The 22035-nt window shown below is 30.0% G+C and overlaps 1 protein-coding gene across 1 annotated transcript; it reads left to right on the forward strand.

Moving 5' to 3' along the window:
* The first annotated feature begins 3992 nt into the window (after positions 1 to 3992).
* Positions 3993 to 17730, forward strand: LOC104877739 (uncharacterized). Its single transcript, XM_059735134.1, has 7 exons — positions 3993 to 4319; positions 4377 to 4758; positions 4856 to 5776; positions 5865 to 5995; positions 6104 to 6179; positions 16536 to 16641; positions 17553 to 17730. The coding sequence occupies exons 1-7, from the start codon at positions 3993 to 3995 to the stop codon at positions 17728 to 17730; spliced, it is 2121 nt and encodes a 706-aa protein (XP_059591117.1).
* The last annotated feature ends 4305 nt before the right edge of the window (positions 17731 to 22035 follow it).

A 22035-nucleotide genomic window follows, 5' to 3' on the forward strand; every position in this document is an offset into this window, starting at 1 on the left:
CAATGGTTCTTTTCCATCCTTTGTGTTTGGTAAAACTTATAACTTATTTTTTATATTAAGTATTAAGGTTGACCGGGGCTAAAATTAACTTAAATTTTATTTTATGTTATATATTGAATTGACATATTTATCTTATTAATTATGAATTTGGAGTGATGGTTGTTAAATATATTATCATTAAATATGTGCAAATAAAAAAAATGGTGTTAATAATAAGTTAATTATTTTGATTTAATACTTGAAGTCATTTTTTAACTTTAACTTGTGATATTAAGTAATTTTATTAAATATGCTTAATCTATTTAATAACTTAAATTAAGTTATTAAGTCTGATTTACCAAACACCCTCCTAATAAAGAATAAATATTTTTTTTATTTCTTATTTAGAGTACGTTTGATGATAATTTTATGAATTGTTTCTAATATTTTTAATATTTAAAAAATAAAATTTTTCTAATCTTTCTAATACTTAAAAAATTTTATTTTTCAATAAAATATCAAAATTGATTTCTACAGGCTAAAACATGATGCTATAACCCCAATCCCTGAGTATATAGGAATAATCAATAAATAGTCCCGAGACTAATGACAACTATGGTACTATTAAAATGCTGGATCGAATTGTACGTATTGAACATTTTAGATGGAAAAATCTCTTTCTTTGCTATTACATACTCACATTTATTCGTTTTAGAAAATTAATTATTAATTACCTACTATTCATGTTAATGCGAAAATCTTTATTACAGAATTATTGTTTTGCATACTTATACTACTTAGATTATATTATTAATAGTCATATTTTATTAAAAACCATTTATTTTTAATTAAAAATGATTTTTAATTTTTAATAAGATTTACATTATATAAATTGAATTTATATGTTTTTTAACAAATAAAAAAAAATTATTTTTAAAAACAACTTATCTAAAAAGTCCTTAGTTTTTTTAATTTTTGAAAATTATTTTTTAAAATAACTTAATTTGTATTTAGGAATTCAAATAGCTCCTAATTGGGATGAATTGAAATTCCACTTATAAATGAGATTTCAAGTGCATTTGATAGTGATTTTAGAAAACATTTTTAGCTTTTTTAACACTTGAATGATAAAAAATTTTAAGTGTTAAAAAATTTAAAAACACTTCTGTAGACCCCAAAATTTGTACCAATTTTATCTTTACATTAATTTTGAACCCAATTTTAAATCCCAATTACATGTGTTATTTTAGACCTACTTATCCTTTAATTTTTAGTTTTCATTATTTTGAATTTTTTTTTTTTTTTTTTTTATTTTTACTTATTGATTTTATTTATTATTATTATTATTATTATTATTATATTATATTTTTATATTTTTATTTTATTTATTTATTTTCTTATTTTTTTATTATTATTTTTTTCTCCCTCCTCTCTCTTCCTTTTTCTCCTCCACCTCCCCTCACCCACCCACTTCTTCTCTCTCCTCCCATACTCCTCACCACCGGCCACTTTTGATTTTTCCCTCAAATTTTTTTCCCTCCCACTCTTCTCTCTCTTCCCCAAAACTCCCTTTATAAACATTATATAAATTGAATTTATATGTTTTTTAACAAATCAAAATAAAAAATTATTTTTAAAAACAACTTATCTAAAAAGTCCTTAGTTTTTTTAATTTTTGAAAATTATTTTTTAAAATAACTTAATTTGTATTTAGGAATTCAAATAGCTCCTAGTTGGGATGAATTGAAATTCCACTTATAAATGATATTTCAAGTACATTTAGTAGTGATTTTATAAAATATTTTTAATTTTTTTAATACTTGAATGATAAAAAATTTTAAGTGTTAAAAAATTTAAAAACACTTCTGTAAACCCCAAAATTTGTTCCAATTTTATCTTTACATTAATTTTGAACCCAATTTTAAATTCCAATTACATGTGTTATTTTAAGCCTACTTATCCTTTAATTTTTAGTTTTCATTATTTTGAATTTTTTTTTATTTTTTATTTGATTTTATTTATTATTATTATTATTATTATATTATAATTTTATTTTATTTATTTATTTTCTTATTTTTTTATTATTATTTTTTTCTCTCTCCTCTCTCTTCCGTTTTCTCCTCCACCTCCCTTCACCCATGGAGGAAAAAATCGCGAAATATCGGCGAAATATCGCCGATATATCTTGTATCGGACGGCGGCGACACGGCATATGGAGGAGAAAAATCGAAGGAGGAAATTTCGCCAAAAATCGCCAATTAATCGGCGATATATCGCCGAATCTTGATAAATCGGCGATTTTTTCATTAAATCGCCTGTGGCCGCGTGAAATCGCTGATAAATCGGCGATATTTCGGCGATAAATCGCCGATTTTTTGCCGATTTTTCGCTCCTCTCTCCAGCGCAATCTGACGGCTTAGATTTCCCCCGCGTTGATCCAATGGCCCAGATGCGATTCCAACGGTAATAATGTGATCCAACGGCCAGATTTGTCCCAGATTGTGATCCAACGGCCAGATTTGAATTTCAACGGTAAATTGGTGTTCCAACGGCTATTTTGGCCCAAATTTCTTCTATAAATTGCCATTTTTCCATCAATTTCACCCATTGTTGCTTTCATTCTTCATTTGCTCTCTCATTACTCCAATTTTAAGGTATGTTTATTTTAAATTGTAATTAATTTTGTTTGCAATTATAATTAATATGGATGATTTAATGTTATTTTTATATTCAATAGTAATTAATTTGTATATTTTTATTGAATTGACTTAGGTTAATTTGATTATTTAATTATAAATTGATATGTTTATTTTAGATGATTATTTGTGATTTAGTTTCACATTTAATTAATTTAATTAACATGCTAAATTATTTAATTAATTTAATTAACATGAACTAGTATATTTTGAATATGAAATATGTTTATTTTTATGATTATTGGGATTTTTTTTCATATGCAATTATGATTAATTTTTAATTTAGTAAATTTATCATAGAATTAGATCTAGATTTAAAAAATTAACTTAGCTAAATTATTTAATTAGTTTAATTAACATGAACTACTATATATGGAATATTAAATATGTTCAATTTTTATGATTATCATGATTTAGTTTTATATCCAATTATGATTATTTTTTAATTTAGTAAAATTTTCATAAAATTATATTTAGATTCAAAAAATTAACTTAGCTAAATTATTTAATTAGTTTAATTAACATGAACTACTATATTTTGAATATGAAATATGTTCATTTTTATGATTATTGGGATTTTTTTTCATATGCAATTATGATTAGTTTTTAATTTAGTAAATTTATCATAGAATTAGATCTCGATTTAAAAAATTAACTTAGCAAAATTATTTAATTAGTTTAATTAATATGAACTACTATATATGGAATATTAAATATGCTCCATTTTTATAATTATCATGATTTAGTTTCATATCCAATTATGATTAATTTTTAATTTAGTAATTTTTTCATAAAATTAGATTTAGATTCAAAAAATTAACTTAGCTAAATTATTTAATTAGTTTAATTAACATGAACTACTATATATGGAATATTAAATATGTTCAATTTTTATGATTATCATGATTTAGTTTCATATCCAATTATGATTAATTTTTAATTTAGTAAATTTTTCATAAAATTAGATTTAGATTCAAAAAATTAACTTAGCTAAATCATTTAATTAGTTTAATTAACATGAACTACTATATATGGAATATTAAATATGTTCAATTTTTATGATTATCATGATTTAGTTTCATATCCAATTATGATTAATTTTTAATTTAGTAAAATTTTCATAGAATTAGATTTAGATTCAAAAAATTAACTTAGCTAAATTATTTAATTAGTTTAATTAAATATATGGAATATCAACTATGGTCATTCTTTATCATTATTTTGTACATTTCTCATATATTTAAATTTAAATATTGACTTGATTTTTGTTTACATTGAAATCACATTCAAGTGTATTTTTATTGCAATAGATTTAGCATGGCTAGTGAAGGTGGTTTTGCCCTGCCAGGGCGAGATCCGGCTTGGAAGTATTGTTTACCGATTGAGCGTAACCGAAATGGAACAATTTGTAATTTCTGTGGGTTGGTGATGAAAAGTGGAGGCATCACGCGATTCAAGTTTCATTTAATGCAAAAAGACCCGCATAACAACACCAAAAAGTGTCCGAGAGTGCCGCCCGAAGTGAAAGAAGAGATACGATTCCTAGTGCATGACAAAACAAAAGCAAAAGCAAAGAAAAATGCAGATATTGAAGAAATTCGTGCTCAATTACGTGGCACAATGGGGACTCATCATACACATTTGGTAGACGAAGATGATGATGATGAAGATGTTGAGAATGAAGATGTGTATATGTATCAGACAGATATGCACCCAGATGAGCGGGATGCATATCGATCTGCAGTTCGTGCCTCGAAAGCATCAGAATGGGAACGTGAACAATATGAGAATATTGTAGGAAGCAAACGCAAAACAGGGGAGTCTTCACAGTCTCCTGGATTACCGTCGATGATGCGAAAATCACATAGTATGCGACATTTGCAACAATCACCCCCTCTTGCCCCTTCACTTTACAAGTCTTCTGCAGCAAAACAAAAAAATATCAAAGATATATTCAAGGGTGGTGCAATTAAAGAAACGATGGGACGCTTAATTAGCAAATTCTTCATTTATGAGAGCGTCGCACCCGCAAAAGCAAAGTCTCATCACTTCAAGAATATGATTATTGGTGCACAACAAGCTGGTAATTACTAATTTTTTAAATGTTATATTGTGTTATACTTTTAGTAAGTATAGTCTTTTGTGACATGTTTTACATTTTTTTTTTATATGAAGTGCAGGAATGGGAATCGAACCTCCATCTCCATTTGACATAAAGAACAAGTACTTGGAAATGGAGTACAGAGAAATGGAAGCTTATGTGAACCAACAAAGAGAAAAATGGAAGACATATGGGTGCACAATAATGTCAGATGGATGGACAGGGCCCACGAAATTAAGTATTATTAATTTCATGGTTTATTCTAAAGGGAGCACGGTCTTCCTTAAGTCAGTTGATGCATCGAACTATATCAAAGACCACAAGTATATATACGACCTATTGAAGACTGTTATCAAAGAAGTCGGTAAAGAAAATGTGGTCCAAATTGTCACAGATAATGGGTCGGCGTTCATGAAAGCAGGGAAACAATTGATGAAGAAGTATAACTTATACTGGACTCCGTGTGCGGCGCACTGCATCGACTTAATCTTTGAAGACATTGGTAAAAGACCCAGTGTTATCGAGGTGATAAACAATGCTCGCAAGATAACTAACTTCATTTACAATCATGGTTGGTTACTAGCACAAATGAGACTGTATTGTGGTGGAGACATTGTTCGACCAGGAGCTACAAGGTTTGCTACCAATTATATTGCTCTTGACAGTCTTCTTAAAAAAAGGGTCGATTTGAAAAAATTGTTTATGAGTGATGATTGGGCACAACACAAGCTGAGTCGAACAAAACATGGACGAGAGTTGGAGCAATTATTGTTTGACCATGCGTATTGGGACAGAATGACAAATATAGTTTCATTATATGAGCCATTATACGTGGTGCTTCGACTTATGGATTCTGAAGTTGTTCCCACAATGCCATTTGTGTATGAGCTTATGCACGTGATGAAAACGAACCTTACGCGTCAAGGAGCTGGAGATTGGATGTTCAAAATAATACAAGATCGTTGGGAGAAAACACTAAAACATCCACTTCATGCAGCAGGTACTTAAGTACTATATATCTTTATAAGTTTTTACTCTGTATTTAATTTTGTTTTAAAAAATACTAACTCTACTTAATTTTATTGTAGCATACTTCTTGAATCCAAGATTTCAATATAGGCGTGGAGTTGGTAGTGATCCAGAACTACTTCAAGCGGTCCATGATGTTTTTGCAAAATTAGATCCAACTACTGAATCACTTGGTCAATTTGGAAATGAGGTAAATAAAAAACTGTTATTTGTTTATAAAACAATAATTTCATTCATCAATTTATTTGAACGTTTACTAACAAATATGATATTAACAAATTAAATGTTGAATACATAGCTTGTGCTTTTTCGAGATGCAAAAAGAGGATTCGGTGATCGAGCGGCAATTGCAGCAAGGTCAACCATGGTGCTCGGTGAGTCTTTGTAGGAAAAAATTGATTATCATTATTGTAAATTCACCACATAAGTATTTATATGATTATCAAATTGGTTGCAGCTGAATGGTGGTTTATGTATGGGAATCAAACACCTACATTGAGAAAGTTAGCCATCAAAGTTCTCTCACAAACTGCGTCATCTACTGCCTGTGAGAGAAATTGGAGCACGTTTGCTCTCATCCACACAAAGCAACGAAATCGTTTGGCTTACTCTCGATTGGAGCAATTAGTTTTTTGTTACTATAATATGAGGCTAAAGTTACGCGATATGGAGGCAGAAAATGATCGAGTTGCTGAAAAAGATTATCTTGATCTTCTTGACATTTCAGCCGAGGTGGGTGAAGAAGAAGATAATCAGTTGTTCCAATGGGTGAGGCCTATACATTTGGATGACGAAGTTGAAAATCCCGATCCACGAATTGCTGCTCATGCTCGAGAATTTGGAGTTAATGTTGAACGTGTGTTGTCTGAAGAAGTTCACTCTGAAAGTTTTAGCAAAGATACTGATGATTCCCACCAAGAGATTGACTCCACAAGTGCTGGCCATAGTAGTAGACCTAGTGCTGCAGGTACTTCTGCTTCTGGTTAAGATGGTTCAAGAGGTGGAACTGATGATGGAGGTGATAATGTGGGAGGAGATATTAATGAACGTCAACATAGTCAATATCCAGTCAGCCAATTCACCTGTGAAAATACTTTCACACACTGCACACAGGATGAAGACCATGGCTCTAGAAGAGCTGGTCCAGGCATAGGAGCTATTGGGAAGCCTTATAGAGGAAGAGAACGAATGATGGAACCATATAATGAGGAGTTACTTTCAGGGAGTTTTGAATCTATGAGTATAGGAACTCAATTTAGTGACTCTTCGAATGAGACTAATGTCTACCCTCCTCATGTGATGAGTTATGGTCAACCTTCAAGTTCAACAGATGAAGAGTATGGTATGTCGCGTTATTCACCTTCTAGACAAATGTCTTACCAAGTTCCATATCAGATGGAAGGAGGATTGGGCATTAACACATGGGTGAACTTTGAGTATCCTATCCATGTAGAGGCAGTGGGCAGGACTCAAGAGATATATGCATGGCATGTTAGAATTTTTAACCAATATTATCGAGGCTCATTGAGTTGGTACCAATATTGTCTCCAACAGCAAGACGGCGTTCCTTCATCTATCAATCCCATTGAACCACATCGATCCTCATTTTGGTATTAAAGGGACATTGTAATGTAATGTGTACAAATTATTGTTATTTAATGAAATGAAGTATTTTATGTGACTTTATAATGAGAACAATTACAAAATTAACATTTCTTATAGATCGACATGATATAATTACATTTAATATCGCAAATTATATCATATGTATATCAATTTTTTCTACAAAACAACTTTAAAATGTCTATTATACTTCTAATTATATTATTATGAAGTTTTCTTTACATTTTCATGAGTTTTTAACAATTTTAAGCCTATCGATATTTTTTTCCAAAATATCCGCCGATATATCTCCGATATATCCGATATATCCGTAAAATCGAAGTACCGATATATCCGTGATTACTGATATTTTCTTCCATGCCTTCACCCACCCACTTCTTCTCTCTCCTCCCATACTCCTCACCACCGGCCACTTTTGATTTTTCCCTCAATTTTTTTTCCCTCCCACTCTTCTCTCTCTTCCCAAAAACTCCCTTTGGCCCCCCACCCCATTTTTCCTTTTCCCCCCATTTCCCAAGACTTTTCCCCTATTACATTTTTCCCTCTTCTCTTCTCTCTAATGCAGCCTCTCTCCTACAACTGGTGGACGGCCGGGCCCTCCCCATTTTTCCCTCCTCTCTTCTCTCTCCTCCCTGCTCTCTCCATTCACTCTCACACGTCCCGCACCCGACCTAGGGCTTTTGGGATTTTTTTTTCTTTTTTTCTCAGCTCCCCCCCGAACTCCCACAGGCGGCCCCCAGTTTTTTTTCTTTCCTTTTCCATCTTCTTCCTCCTTCACAACAGTCCACCACACCTCCCTTCTAGTAGCACGATCCCAACCCCCACTCCCGTTGGCGCCTTTTCCGGCTTCCTTCCATTCCCACTTTTTTTCCTCCCATTTTATTTTAATTTTAATTTTATTTTATTTTGCTTCCCGAAAAACCGTCCACCCTCACTGTAGCCACCGGGCAATCGCCGTTGACGAGCCACTGTCGATCGACGAGCCCCTTCCCATCTCATTCATTTTCCCGTTGTTATTATTATTATTATTATTATTATTATTATTGTTATTGTTATTATTATTATTGTTATTGTTATTGTTGTTATTTTATTTTATTTTAATAGTAATTGTTGTTTATGAAATTTGGGGTTAATTTGTTGTTGGTAGATTAATACATAATTTGATTTAATTTATTGTTAGTGAATTAATTTGAAATTTGTTAATTTGGATTTGTGGGCATATTGTATTTGGTGATTAATTTGAGGATATTTAGATTATATCAATTGCATATTTTTTATTTGGACTTGGGCCTATTGTTAAGTTGTTATTTGTTTGAGCTTATTGGATTGGGCTTGAAATATTATTTCTCTTGATCATGTATTTTTTTTTTTTTTTGTGGGCTTGTTAATTGATGTGGATTTTGGGGCCCATAATATGGGTGGGATTTTTTGGATTATTTGAATATTTGATATGGGCTTGGCCAATTTGAATTGTTTAATTTGGACATGGGACAATTGTGGTGTATATTAAATTAGGTTTAAATTATGGAGTAATACATTTAGATCTAGTAGAATTTATTTTAATTTATCGAATTTTAGGTTTGGTTGATTGTGTACAAATCTTCGGTTATTAATTTGGATGTTTTGGGTTAAGACCTATAGTAATTTGGGCTCATTTTAATTGACGAAATTTATGGGGCTAATTTGAAATTGGAATTTGGGTTTGAATATTTGTTTAGGATTTTATACATTTCTAGATATTTACATTTGTGTTATTCTTGTTTTTGCATAGACCCACTCTGCAATTTTGTTAGCTGAGTACGAATTGATGACATGTGGAGCTTATTGTAAGTTTATTTGAGTACATATTTTATTTCTCACTTTTATTTGGTTTTATTTTTATTAGTTTGCATAAATATTCATTCATATGTATTTATTGAGTGTGTACAAAATTGAACATCGAACAAACTAGAAATTTTGTTTAAATGAGAGGAAGAAGTCAGTAAATGTGTTTTAATAAAACAACAATTTTAAAATATTATTTTTAATAAAAGAAAGTTTTTATTTTATTTTATTTTATTTTATTTTATGTTTATTTTTTCATTTTAATTAAAAATTCTTTTGTAAATAAAGTTATGTCATTTTAAATAATTTATAAAAATCACTCTTTTAAATGAAAATGAATCTAAATACTTTTGTAAATAAAATTGTAAAAATTCATTATTTTCTAGTAAAAGCAAGTAAAAAATAATTTTTGTGCCCAAATTGAAATTTTGTAATGAATTCTTTTGATACAATAAGTGTAAATAGCTTTTTTGAAAATTGAATACAACTGAAATTGAGAAAATAAATTGTTTTTTTTTTATAAGTAAATAAATGGAAATCATTAATTCAAAATCATTTTTAATAAAATCCTTTGAAATTTCTTTAAAACTTTTTTTAAAATATATTTTATTTATTTAATTCAATAAATTGTTTTACATAATTCTCTTATTATTTATTTTGTGTATTTTTGTAATTAGATTTCATCATTGTTTTTGTGCATATTAATTCTCACCATGACTTGTATATTGATTATTTTTCTTGGTATCCATAATTAATTAATTAATTGCCACAATTTCCTCAATTCATTTAGTAGAGGCCGTATTAATGCGGGCTTAGAGGGGTGCTACGGCTCACCACCGTACCTTCCCAATAAGTAACCTGACCCCCGGACCTAGACTTGGTTTTTCACAGACCCGTTTTTTTCCTTCAGGAGTCACACTTAGGGTTTTCTTTCTTACTTAGTTTTTTCCTTAAAAAAAATAAAACAAAAATAAGTGACGACTCCAAGTCTTTTTCTAAAGATCAAATTTTCATCAAATAAAATAAAAAGCGAGTTTCGTCATCGAGTGGGAACGCATTGAGCAAAATGCGGGGTCCACAACTTCCTAAAATCATTGCCAAAAGAGCTCGAATTCATTTGCATTGGAATTATTTTTTATTTCATTCTCATTGTCATTTAAGTTACACAAACATGAAAATAAAAGAGAAAAGGAATGAGATGCTTATCCCCACTCCTCATTCCCCATACCAAACACGACCTAATAGTCTCCATTGATAAAGAGTGTAATGGTTACGACAATCAATGCAATTAGATTTTAACAAACAAACTAAGTTTAAGACCAAGGGTCAAGTTACTTACTAGGAAGGTACTATAAGGTAACACTCTTTTAAGCCCTAAAACAGATCTCTATTAATTAAATTAAGGTAATTATGACAATTGATATGTAAATCAATGGATAGTAAGAATCAAGGAATATATCATGAAAGCATAATCAAAGAACACTCAAACAAACCATGCACACTCAATAAATCAATAATCAAGGAAAGGAAAGAATGTATCTTGTTAGCATGTCAAGCACTTCCTTAAAACAATAGAATTAGTTCACAAGCAATAATTTTATAATATACACAATATGCATTTCATCCAAATCAAGAAACAAAGGTATGACAACATAGGAATCAACCAAGGCAAGATAGTTCAATCATGAGAATAGGATTTACACATTAATAGAAACAAGGAAATAAGGAAAAAAAAAAAAAAGGAAGTTAGTGTACCTTGATAGCATATAAAGTGTTTTCATAAAAATTGGGTAAATTCACAAATAATGATAACAAATATAAAAACTAAATCCCACAACATAATATATAGCACATCTCAAATCATGAAGTAAAAGATGACAAGGAATGATTACAAGGGAACAAGATACAATAATCATGTTTACAAATTCAAAATTAGCTAACTTGTGTTCACCTATGAGAATTAATCCAAATAAAATATCAGATGAAAAATTTGGATCTAATGGAAAGTTCAACTAATGTATATAATATATTTACAATGTGAATCAACATTCAAAAGATTTCATAAACATGTACAAAGGTGATGGAATTATAAAAAAAAATGCACAAAATATCATTAACTGGCCATAATAGAAGTATTCACAAAATAATTCCTAAATAAATATTTAGAGGTGTTGTTGCATCAAGATAAAAAAATGGAGAACATCTTTAATGTGTCTAAATCACAATCTAAATGCCCAAATTAAATAATTAGGTGCCAACTAATACTAGATTAAATCATAAAAGGGATACTACATAGAATAATCAACATATGATCATAACAATTGAGTTTACAAAATAAATCTTAAAAAAATATCTAGAAGTGGAATTTCATTATGAAAAAATTGCGTAACATCTCCTATATAGGTTTGGATTACAACCCAAAAGGCCAAATTAATCAATAATGTTCCGATCAGTACCAGTTTTCATAAAGTCTCACTAGGTCCAAAATAGAGCATTTTTCCATGGCCTATGAAGACTAATTATTTTAGCTAACTTAGAGATGTGCTAAAATCATACCAAATTTTTTATAACTTATTAAATATGTCTAGTTTATATGAAAAACAAATCCAAGGCACAATCATATACATAACATATTTGCAATTAAATAAACATTTCTTAGCTCTAGAAAAGAACTTGTGCAGTATATGTGAAAATGAAAAATTATTTCTCCTATTTTGGAAATCAGGTTTGAGGGGTTTAGGTAATATAAAATATAATATTAAAGTAATATTAACCTTAATAATAATAATAATAATAATAATAATAATAATAATAATAATAATAATAATACAAATATAGATATTTAAGTGATTAATTGTGTCTCTATAGTAAGTAAAATGAGATTAATAACATTTTATTATAACTATTAAAAGATAAGAAAATTTAATTTTCAAAATTTTTAAGTGTTCTATTAGACTTTGTTTAAAAGGTTATGAAATATCTAAACCATGTCATAATCTATGTTAAACAATTATATATGTATTTTAAATTCATAAGTAGGAAATATATCTATGAATTATTTTTTGATAAAAATAAATAAATAAATAATAAAAATATATAAAATAAGGAATAAAATTGTAAATTTTTGTCAAGCCCAAATTATAAGAGTATTAAAAGCCAATGGTGATAAATTAATTTTTATTCGATATATAAATTTTTTATTTATGTCAATAAAAAATAATTAAATAGTTTTCCTAACCTCATTTAAAAAGTGAAGATTTTTTTTTCTAAAATCTACAATTTTCAAAATTAGTGTCAATATTTAATATAAACGTGAAATTGATATAGTTGAGGTAAAAATGATACAAAATTTTATTTTACTCCAATCTTAAAATATTAATTTCATTATGTACTACTTTTATATAATGGGAAATTGGTTTAATGCTTTAAATATTTTACAAAGTGGGTTTTTAAATATAATTATATATTGACATGGAGCTACAATAATAAAAGAAATAAACTCTATATTTTTCATTTCCTCTATAGCCATATAAAGAAAATATCACACAAAGGATATTAATTTAATTTTTCTATTTCATTTTCGTGAACTAAATTCTTGTATTTAAAAGAATATAATATATAATTTTGTGTGTGTATATAACAACTTCAGTGGTAGATATTATGATGTATTATCAAGATCTCACTCTCTTTGGTTATGTTTGGTTCTCATAAAGTATTATGGAAAGAAAAAAAAATATTAAAAAAAAATGGTTTTCTCATATTTGGTTGTCTTATGAAAAATATAAAAAAAAAATCAAATACAAAAACTAGTTAGAAACTTATATATTTTTAAATTATTTAATCTTTATGTCTATAAGTTAAAATAAGTAAAATAAGTTTGAGACAACAAATAAAAATAATTTATTAAAATCTCATGTACGGTTCTGTAGAGTGGCAGTAAGGGTGACTTATCTGTCAACTTTTTTATTAATTTTAAATCTATCTATAAACCCCAAAATTTGTCTCAATTTTATTTTATATTAATTTTGAGCTCAACTTTGTCCTTAGATTTTAAATCCCAATTACATCTGAATTGTTTGACTCACTTACATCCTTTAATTCTTAGTTTTTATTATTTTATAAATTATTTTATTTTTATTTTTATTATTATTATATTATATTATATTTTTTATTTTTTATTTTTTTATTTTCTCTCTCATCTATTCTCTCTCTTCCTCTTTTTCCTCATCCTACCCACTCCACCTACTCTCCTTATCCATTTCCTTCTCCTACAAGTCTAAGCTACTCCCCATACCCATTTCCAAGCTTTTTATTTTTATTTTTTTTATCATCTTTCTTTACTCTCCTCTCTTCACTTTTTTTTCTTCCCTCCATCATTTCTTCTTTGGGCTCCCTTCCAGCATCCTTCTCTACTCTCCTCTCTTCACTTTTTTTTTTTCCCTCCATCATTTCTTCTTTGGGCTCCCTTCCAACAACACAACCACTCCATGACCCACACACCATACACGACCGACCCCTTTTTTCTCTTCCATTTTTTCCTTCCTCCCCACAAACCCTCTAGGGCCACACCCATTGAAAAAGCCCATTGCCACATGCCCTCCCTGCTTCCATTTCTTCTTCTTCCCTTCCCCATTTCTTTTTCTTTTGGTTTCCCATGAAACCCATCTTCATACCCATAGTCGGCCGGTCATCGTCGACGAGTTGCCACAGGCGATGCCATCTCCATTTCCAGCACCCTTCATCCCCCATCTCTCTCATTCTCTTTCTTTATTTTATTATCTTTTTTTATCTTTATTTTAATTTAATGCATTTTCCATCTCCCAACCACTGCCAGCCCCAAGTTTTACTCATGGTGTCCAAAAAAAGTGTAAATTCATTTTGATTTATTTTATTTTTTCTTGCTTTGATTTTAATAGTAATGGTTGTTTGTGAAATTTGGATTTTTGAATTAATTTGAAATTTGAGCTTTGTTAATTAATATGAAATTTGGGCTAATTTATTGTTGGTGAATTAATTTGGAATTTGTTAATATGGGCTAAATTAGTTGATAATTTATATGGTTGTGCTCATTTGAATGATTTAATTTGGATATGATATAATATTGTGGTATATTTTGAATTATATGGTTTGCATATTAAATTGGGTTGATTATAGTTGTGGATTTAGGTTTGCATATTAAATTGGGCTTGGATTATGGGATATTAAATTTAGGCTTAATGAGATTTATTTTAATTTATCATGTTTTAGGTTTGATTAATTGAGTTTATATTTTGGTTATTAATTTGGAAACTTTAGATTATGGTATATGACATGTAAGGTATTTTTATTGGGTTATATTTGTTAATTTGAACCCATTTTTAATTGGTGAAATTTATTGGACTAATTTGAAGTTTGAATTTAGGCTTGAATAATTATTTTGGACTCTACATATTTTTGGATATTTACACTTTGGGTTGTTTTTTCTTTTGCATGGATCCATTCTACAAATCTGTTGGTTGAGTATGAATTTATGACACGTGGAGTATGAAATTTGATGAAAGAAAGTGAGACTCGAAAAGTTGTAAATGGAGCATTGAGCTTGTCGTAAGCTTATTTGGGTACATATTGTATTTCCCACTTTTATTTGGTTTTATTTTTATTAGTTCTTGTAAATATTCGTTTGTATATATTTATTGAGTGTGTACAAAATTTGACTATCGAACAAATCAGAAATTTTGTTTAAATAAGAGGAATAATTCAGTAAATATGTTTTAATAAAATAATAATTTTAAAATATTTTTCTTAATATAAGAAAGTTTTTTTATTAATACAAATTCAGAAAAATGCTTTTAGAAAAAAAAAAGTTTTTTAATAGAATTTGATTTTTTTTTAAATTGTCCAAAAATTGTTTTGTAAATAAAGTTGTCCCAAAAATTAATTTTTAATTAAAAATTCTTTTGCAAATAAAGTTATATATATATATATATATATATATATATATTTGTATAAGTCACTTTTCTTAAATGAAAACAAATTGAAATACTTCTATAAATAAAATTGTAAAAATTCATTCTGTTTTAGTAAAAGCAAGTAAAAATAATTTTTGTACCCAAATTGAAATTTTGTAATAAATTCTTTTGATACAATAAGTGTAAATAACTTTTTTTTGAAAATTGAATACAAATGAAATTGAGAAAATAAATTGACTCTTTTTTGTAGATAAATAAATTGAAATCATTAATTCAAAATCATTTTTAATAAAATCCTTTGAAATTTCTTGAAAACTATTTTTTAAATATTTTTTTTATTTAGTTCAATAAATCATTTTGCATAATTTTCTTGTTATTTATTTTATGTATTCGGGTAATTAGATTTCATCATTATTTTTGTGTATATTGATTTTCACCATGACTTATACATTGATTATTTTTCTTGGTATCCATAGTTAATTAATTAATTAATTAATTGCCACAATTCCTTTAATTCATTTAGTAGAGGTCATATGTATATGAGCTTAGAGGAGTGTTACGGCTTACCACCGTACCTTCCCAATAGGTAACCTGACATTCAGACCCGACTTTGGTTTTTCACAGATTGTCTCAAATAAGGAGTCACACTTAGGATTTTTTTTCTTATTTTGTTTTCCCTTAAAAAAATAAAACAAAAATAAGTGGCGACTTAGTCTTTTTAAAAAAAATCAAATTTTCACCAAATAAAAAGAAAAAAAGAAAAAGCGAGTCATGCCATCGAGTGGGAACGCATTGTATCTTTTTTATTTTCCTTTAACTTTTTTTAACTTTTTTTCCTTTCTTTTTTTCATCTCTATTTTATTTCTTTTACATTTTCGGTCAAATTTTTTGAAAACCAAACATAACCTTAAATATTAGCAAGGGTTGAATAACTAGTGGTAAGCTAACCACTGCATTCATGAATTCAATTTAGGATAGGCGATATGGGCTAACAACTCTAATGAAATAGCTCCAAACACAACCAAGTTTCCATTCAAACAAAGGTAGAATACTTCAATAGAAAAGCTCAAAGAATATACTTGTCTTTTTACTGGTTAAGACAACCCAAAGGCACAAGTGACAAGAATCGGTTTCTTTTGTCATTTTTATGATTGTGGTGAGACAAAGTTACTAACCTTATCACTCAATTTCTAATTCCATACTAGCCATTACTATTCCTTCTCATGCCCTTGTTTTGCTATATCTAATTAATAAGCAAGCAATCCTAAAACTAAATAAAATAAAAATATAAAATGGTGATAACATACCTATTTTGCTCTTTTTGCGGCATTGTAGAGCACCAAGGGACCAGCATGTGTAGGAGCAAGGGACCACCGTGTGTAGGGGCAAGGGACCACCGTGTGCGGCGAAAAGGGACCACCGTGTGGGGCAATCAACTAGTGTGACATCTGCGGCAAGCAACTAGTGTGAGTTTGCAATAGGAGCTCTTTGTGCTGCATGGGTCTTGATGATGAATGAGCAATGGTGCAGTCGGTGATAGTCGGTGGCAATCAACGATGATGGCGAAAACAACTGGCGACAATAAATATGGTGATGGGTTTAGAATGATGGAGGTGGTCTCAAGCTTTTGCATATGTGCAACATGTAGACACATTCTAGGCCAACCTTTTTCTAAGCCACAAGATACACGCATGGGTTACAGTACTCTTCCCAACTCATATTTTATTGATCACACAACATGGTACAAGAGGTTGTCTGGCAAGGACTCGCACACTAAGTATCGGGTAATTCACTTGCTTACTGATATACAGGGTGCACCAAGCAGTGCAATCCAACTAGGGAACTAGTGTTTGAGTTGCGGAGAATTTAGAAAAGGCTTTTTGTTTTGTTTTGTTTTGTTTTGTTTTCTATTTAACATCTTACAACATTACTTACTAATTCCTTAAATATTTTGCAATTATAAAGTAAAAAATTTTGGGATAGTTTTTTATTTTTAACTTTTATTATTTTCAAAATTTTTAAGATTACTTAAAAAATACTTAATTAAAAATTATTTAATTTTAAATAAGATAAATATAAAAAATCAATTTCTTTTTGTCTCATAGATTTTTGTAAGTGTTTTAAAAAGTAAAAATGTTATAGTAGATTAATTATTTAAAATTTTAATAATTATTAATATAATTTCAATTTTAAACATATATATGAAAGGATATCTTTATATATATATATATATATATATATATATATATATATATATATATAATATGAGTGATTTTAATTAAAATTTCAATAATTAATATGTAGACCCCTTTATGGACTAAATGTTTTTTTTTTCTTTTTTTACCACCCCAGGAAGAGCTGGCAATGGGTTTTTGGAGTGGGGGACGATACCGAGCAGCATGGGACGTGTGGCAAGGATTACCAACTCGCCATGGTGGTGGTTGAGGGTGGTGACGTTTTCACTGGACCAAGAGTAGTGAAGCTGGTAGTAGCTTATAGGAGAAGGAAGAAACAGGGGACGGGAAGCTAAAAAAAAATTGGGAGAGCTAGACGAAGTGGGGGGCAGCTTGAGAAAAAAAATATTGGAGTAGGGAGAAGAGAACTAGAAAAGAGAGGAGGATTGGGTACTAAAAGGAGAGCATGGTGAAGTTCAACAAGTTTTGTTGCTTAAAGGATTTCTCAGGTGATGTCACGACCCAAATTCTAGGCTACCCAAAATTTAGCCCATGACCCCAAGTCAAGGTTTGACCTTAAGGGTTCCTCCTAATCCACGTTGACAGTCAACCAAAACATTCTGATTTTTTTTTCTACACATACATCACACTAGAGTTCCCACCAACTAATAATATCTCAATCACTACTCAAAAGCAACAAGATATAATAATTATCAATACAGTTCAAAAATAAAAGTTCACAATTAAACAATTTAATCAAATTAGGGTCTTATTACAAATCCATAGTTTACAATTTACTAAAACAAGTTCCAATCCAACAAACACAACGAATACACCACACTCCACTAGGCAGCTCCAAAACCTCTAGGGGCATCTTGAAGTCCTCCCTATCCCACTTGTGGATCCTCAGAAGTGATATCTGCATCTAAAAAGATGTACAAAAAGAAAGGGTGAGCATTCCACATTACTCAGTAAGGTGCCTAACACCCAAGGGGTTAATGGGGATTACTAAGTTTCAATGAGCACAAAAGAAACATTCATCAATATTGATCAAGCCACATATTTTAATCTCTATAATTATACACAATTCCACAATTTTTAACAATTAAAGAAAATGCATATGAATATGTGACACACAGTCATACAATGTACTATCGTTCTCGGGCTTTCATCGAAGGATACGCATCCGCACCCAAATACACTCCCCATTTGGATTCTTCCCGGGGTAAACTTTTGGGTCTTTCACCATAGGGATCTCTCTTCCTTCTTAATTCGTGTCACACGAGCCTTTACTTTTCATCACTATTCATTTTTCTCTTTATTTTTCCATTTCATGCACTTTTCATAGTTTTTATCATTTCTGATGCAAATGCATGCCATGAGGTTAATTATCCTCATTCACAAGTATCACCAATATCATTGGAATTACAATCATACCAAAATTCCAAATTTTCCCAAAAAATTCCAAAAATTTCAATATTCAAATATAATTATTTTCCTCCAATAAAATTATAAAAAATATTCCAATAAATTCTCAAAAATCCACATATCAATAAATTATAACTTATACCACAATTTCATAATTTTTCAACAATTCCAACAATTTTCAATAATCACATATAATTATTTTTCCACAATAAAATTACCAAAAATATTCCAACAAATTCCAAAAAAATTCACATATCAATAAATTAGAAATTATACCACAATTTCGTAATTTCCAACAATTCCAATAATTACATATAATTATTTTTCCACAATAAAATTACAAAAAATATATTCCAACAAATTCTAAAAAATTCAAATATCAATAAATTAGAAACTATACCAAAATTTTGAAATTTTCCAACAATTCCAATAATTTTAACAACCTAAAAGCAATCATTTATCAACCAAAAAAATTTCCCAAAATCACAAAAATTCCAAAAAAATAATCCCAATCAACCAATAAAATTTCTATATCACAAACATTACCTATTCAACTCATAACGACAAGTTCTACAATTTTTTTTCAAGAAAAAAACGCACTTCATTAAAGTTTTAGGGTTAGGTTTCCCTACCACATGATCTACTAATCAAACCGTTAAAATCAAGACCGGCCACCATAAAATCATTTCTCTCGTTGAGTAGAACACTTTCTCCAATTTTCAAGTGAAACGGAGGACGTTCGGCCATCCAAACGGCCAGTCAAAGATCCAACGAAAAACTTCTCCCCATTGTGCTTGAGCTCCCCTTTTTGCCACTTTCTATTCTTTTATCTTTTCTTTTTTAAAAACCCAATTCCTTTGTTTTTAATCCAACCACCAGTCAAGCCCACAACCCACACCAAAAGCCTTTGAATTATTTTCTTTTTCTTTTTATTTCATTTGCTTTGTTTCATTTCTCATTTCATTTCCAATTCATTTCATTTCATTTTTTTTCTTTTTTTATTTTTAACAACACACAAATTAATTTATTAAACATCACCCAAAAATTTAATTTTCTCAATTTTATTATAAAGTAATTAAATTTAATTTTTACTTAATTAGTTCTAGTTAATTTTAATTAATTCCTTTTTATTTTTCGTTTTCATTTTTTGTTTCCGAAAATTTTCAATTTCTACGATCCTAAGAAATTTTCTACCATAAGGCTGACGTGGCACAAAATTTTCAACTTGCTTGATTGACTAACAAAATAATTCAAATTCTGCCAATCCAAAATTAACACGTGTTCTTCAATCACTTTTTTTTTTTTTTTTTTTATACTTTTCACCCACCACTCAAAAGAAGACTTTTCAAACTAGAAATTCTTACGTGGCTTAAAATACCTGGTTATTACAGGTGAGTTTGTTGGATATTTTCTTGTTCACCTTCATTTTCTATGCCATTTGTCTTCTTTTTTTGTTGCTTGAGGTTTTGGCTTGCTCATTTGATTACGACTAACATAGTTTGCACATGAGTTTTGCTGATTTCTAGTTTGTTGAATATGCTCATTTCTATCATTTCAGTCACTGTTTATTTTAGTATTTTTTGGGCCCAATGAAGCTCTGTTTCACTTGGCCTTATTTGGAGATTTGGTTCTCTTTTTTGGTTTCAATCTGCTTGCCTTCCTCCCACCAATCTGAGTTCCTTGGAATGAAACGTGAAATGTAGCTTTCATTGGCTCATTTTTGTTTCTTTTCTTCATGCTCCGTTTTCTTGTTATCTTTTTTGTGGGTGTTTTGGGTGCATAGCATTGTGTGTATCACCAGCTGATGATGTTAGAGATTGGCTATGGGCCATTTGGATAAGCTAGTGAAGAAGTAGATTTCCTAAGCTCGACTACTTCAACTATGGGCATGTGTTATGCTTTTGATATCTGTAAACAGAGAGGCTTACACGCAAGAAGTTTATCATCCAAAGTTGGCAGTGTGTTGGGTATTGAGTTAAACAGGAGTGACAACGCATGTACAATGAAAAAGAGATTGAAGCTTACCCTCTTCACGTTGAAGAGATGAATTTGATTGATCAACAACTGAAGCCATGCAAATGTGGTTACGAAATATGTGTTTGGTGGGGTCTATTGGAGACAATGTAAGAAATCATAGTGTAAATGGCAGTGCTTCAAAAAGTAACCATGGAAAAGCTCACAGATTCTCTCACGATGCATAGGCGGATCATATTGTGGGATGGGGAATCTGGGTATGAAAGACTCTCATTTGAATCTAGTCATGTTAACAATATTTTCCAAGCAAAGTTCAGGTCTTACATGGGTAATCGAAAACATTGTTACTTGCGCAACAGATGGGCAGGCGAGGCGTGCTTGAGTTTTAGAATTTTTTTGGTGATGTTCATTCCTATCAACCTGAACTGGGAAGCTTCCATGGAACTGACCAGTCTTGATTCAAAGGATGGAGTCTCCTGAGATTTTGGTTTCTCACCACCTGTTGTCACTCATGCATAAAGATCAAGGCAACGACAATTATTGAACCTCATATGGTGCTCGTGGGTGTTATCGATCATGTGAAAACACCTCGGAGCCTTGATAAACCACGAAGAACTCACCGTGTTTCTCGGCCAAATCAGAAATATTTGGACTGAGTCTTGAGCTGCAACGCTTGGAGAAGAAGTCTGTGGTGTTGTCTTTATTTTAGTTGAAGTCCTATTCTTCTGCTAGTTTGTTATTTCTGCTGCCATGATTTAGTTTCTGTTTGTGCACAATAGTCGTGGTCGTAAGTTTAGGAAGAGTGGTTAGATAAAATATGTATTTAAACTCTTTCAATAAATAAGAAAGGATATGAGAAAAGTGTTCCAAACCTTGTGGTCTGTTCTCACCCGAAGAGAATATTTCATCCTTGTTCTAGGAGCTTTGGCTGGGACCTAACATTGGTATCAGAGCTCGGTTACAATGGCAACCAACAAAGAGAGGATTGAAGCCTTGGAGGCTGGACTCGGCGGCGTTCAAGACGGAATACAACGACTTGAAGACACCGTCAACAGGCTGTCCGAAATTTTGCTTTCAACCAGGGAAAGCTCCAACAATCACAACAATGGGCGAGAAGGATTTGTCCGGCCACAGCGAGAAGAGAACGACAGCGGCAGACAAATTTTTTCTTCCAAAATGGCAAAATTGGAATTTCCAAAATACTCTGGAGCTGATCCAACAGAATGGTGCAATCGGGAGCTCAATTTTTCGAATTTCAA

Source organism: Vitis vinifera, chromosome 19, assembly GCF_030704535.1.
Source record: "Vitis vinifera cultivar Pinot Noir 40024 chromosome 19, ASM3070453v1".
NCBI lineage: Eukaryota > Viridiplantae > Streptophyta > Magnoliopsida > Vitales > Vitaceae > Vitis > Vitis vinifera.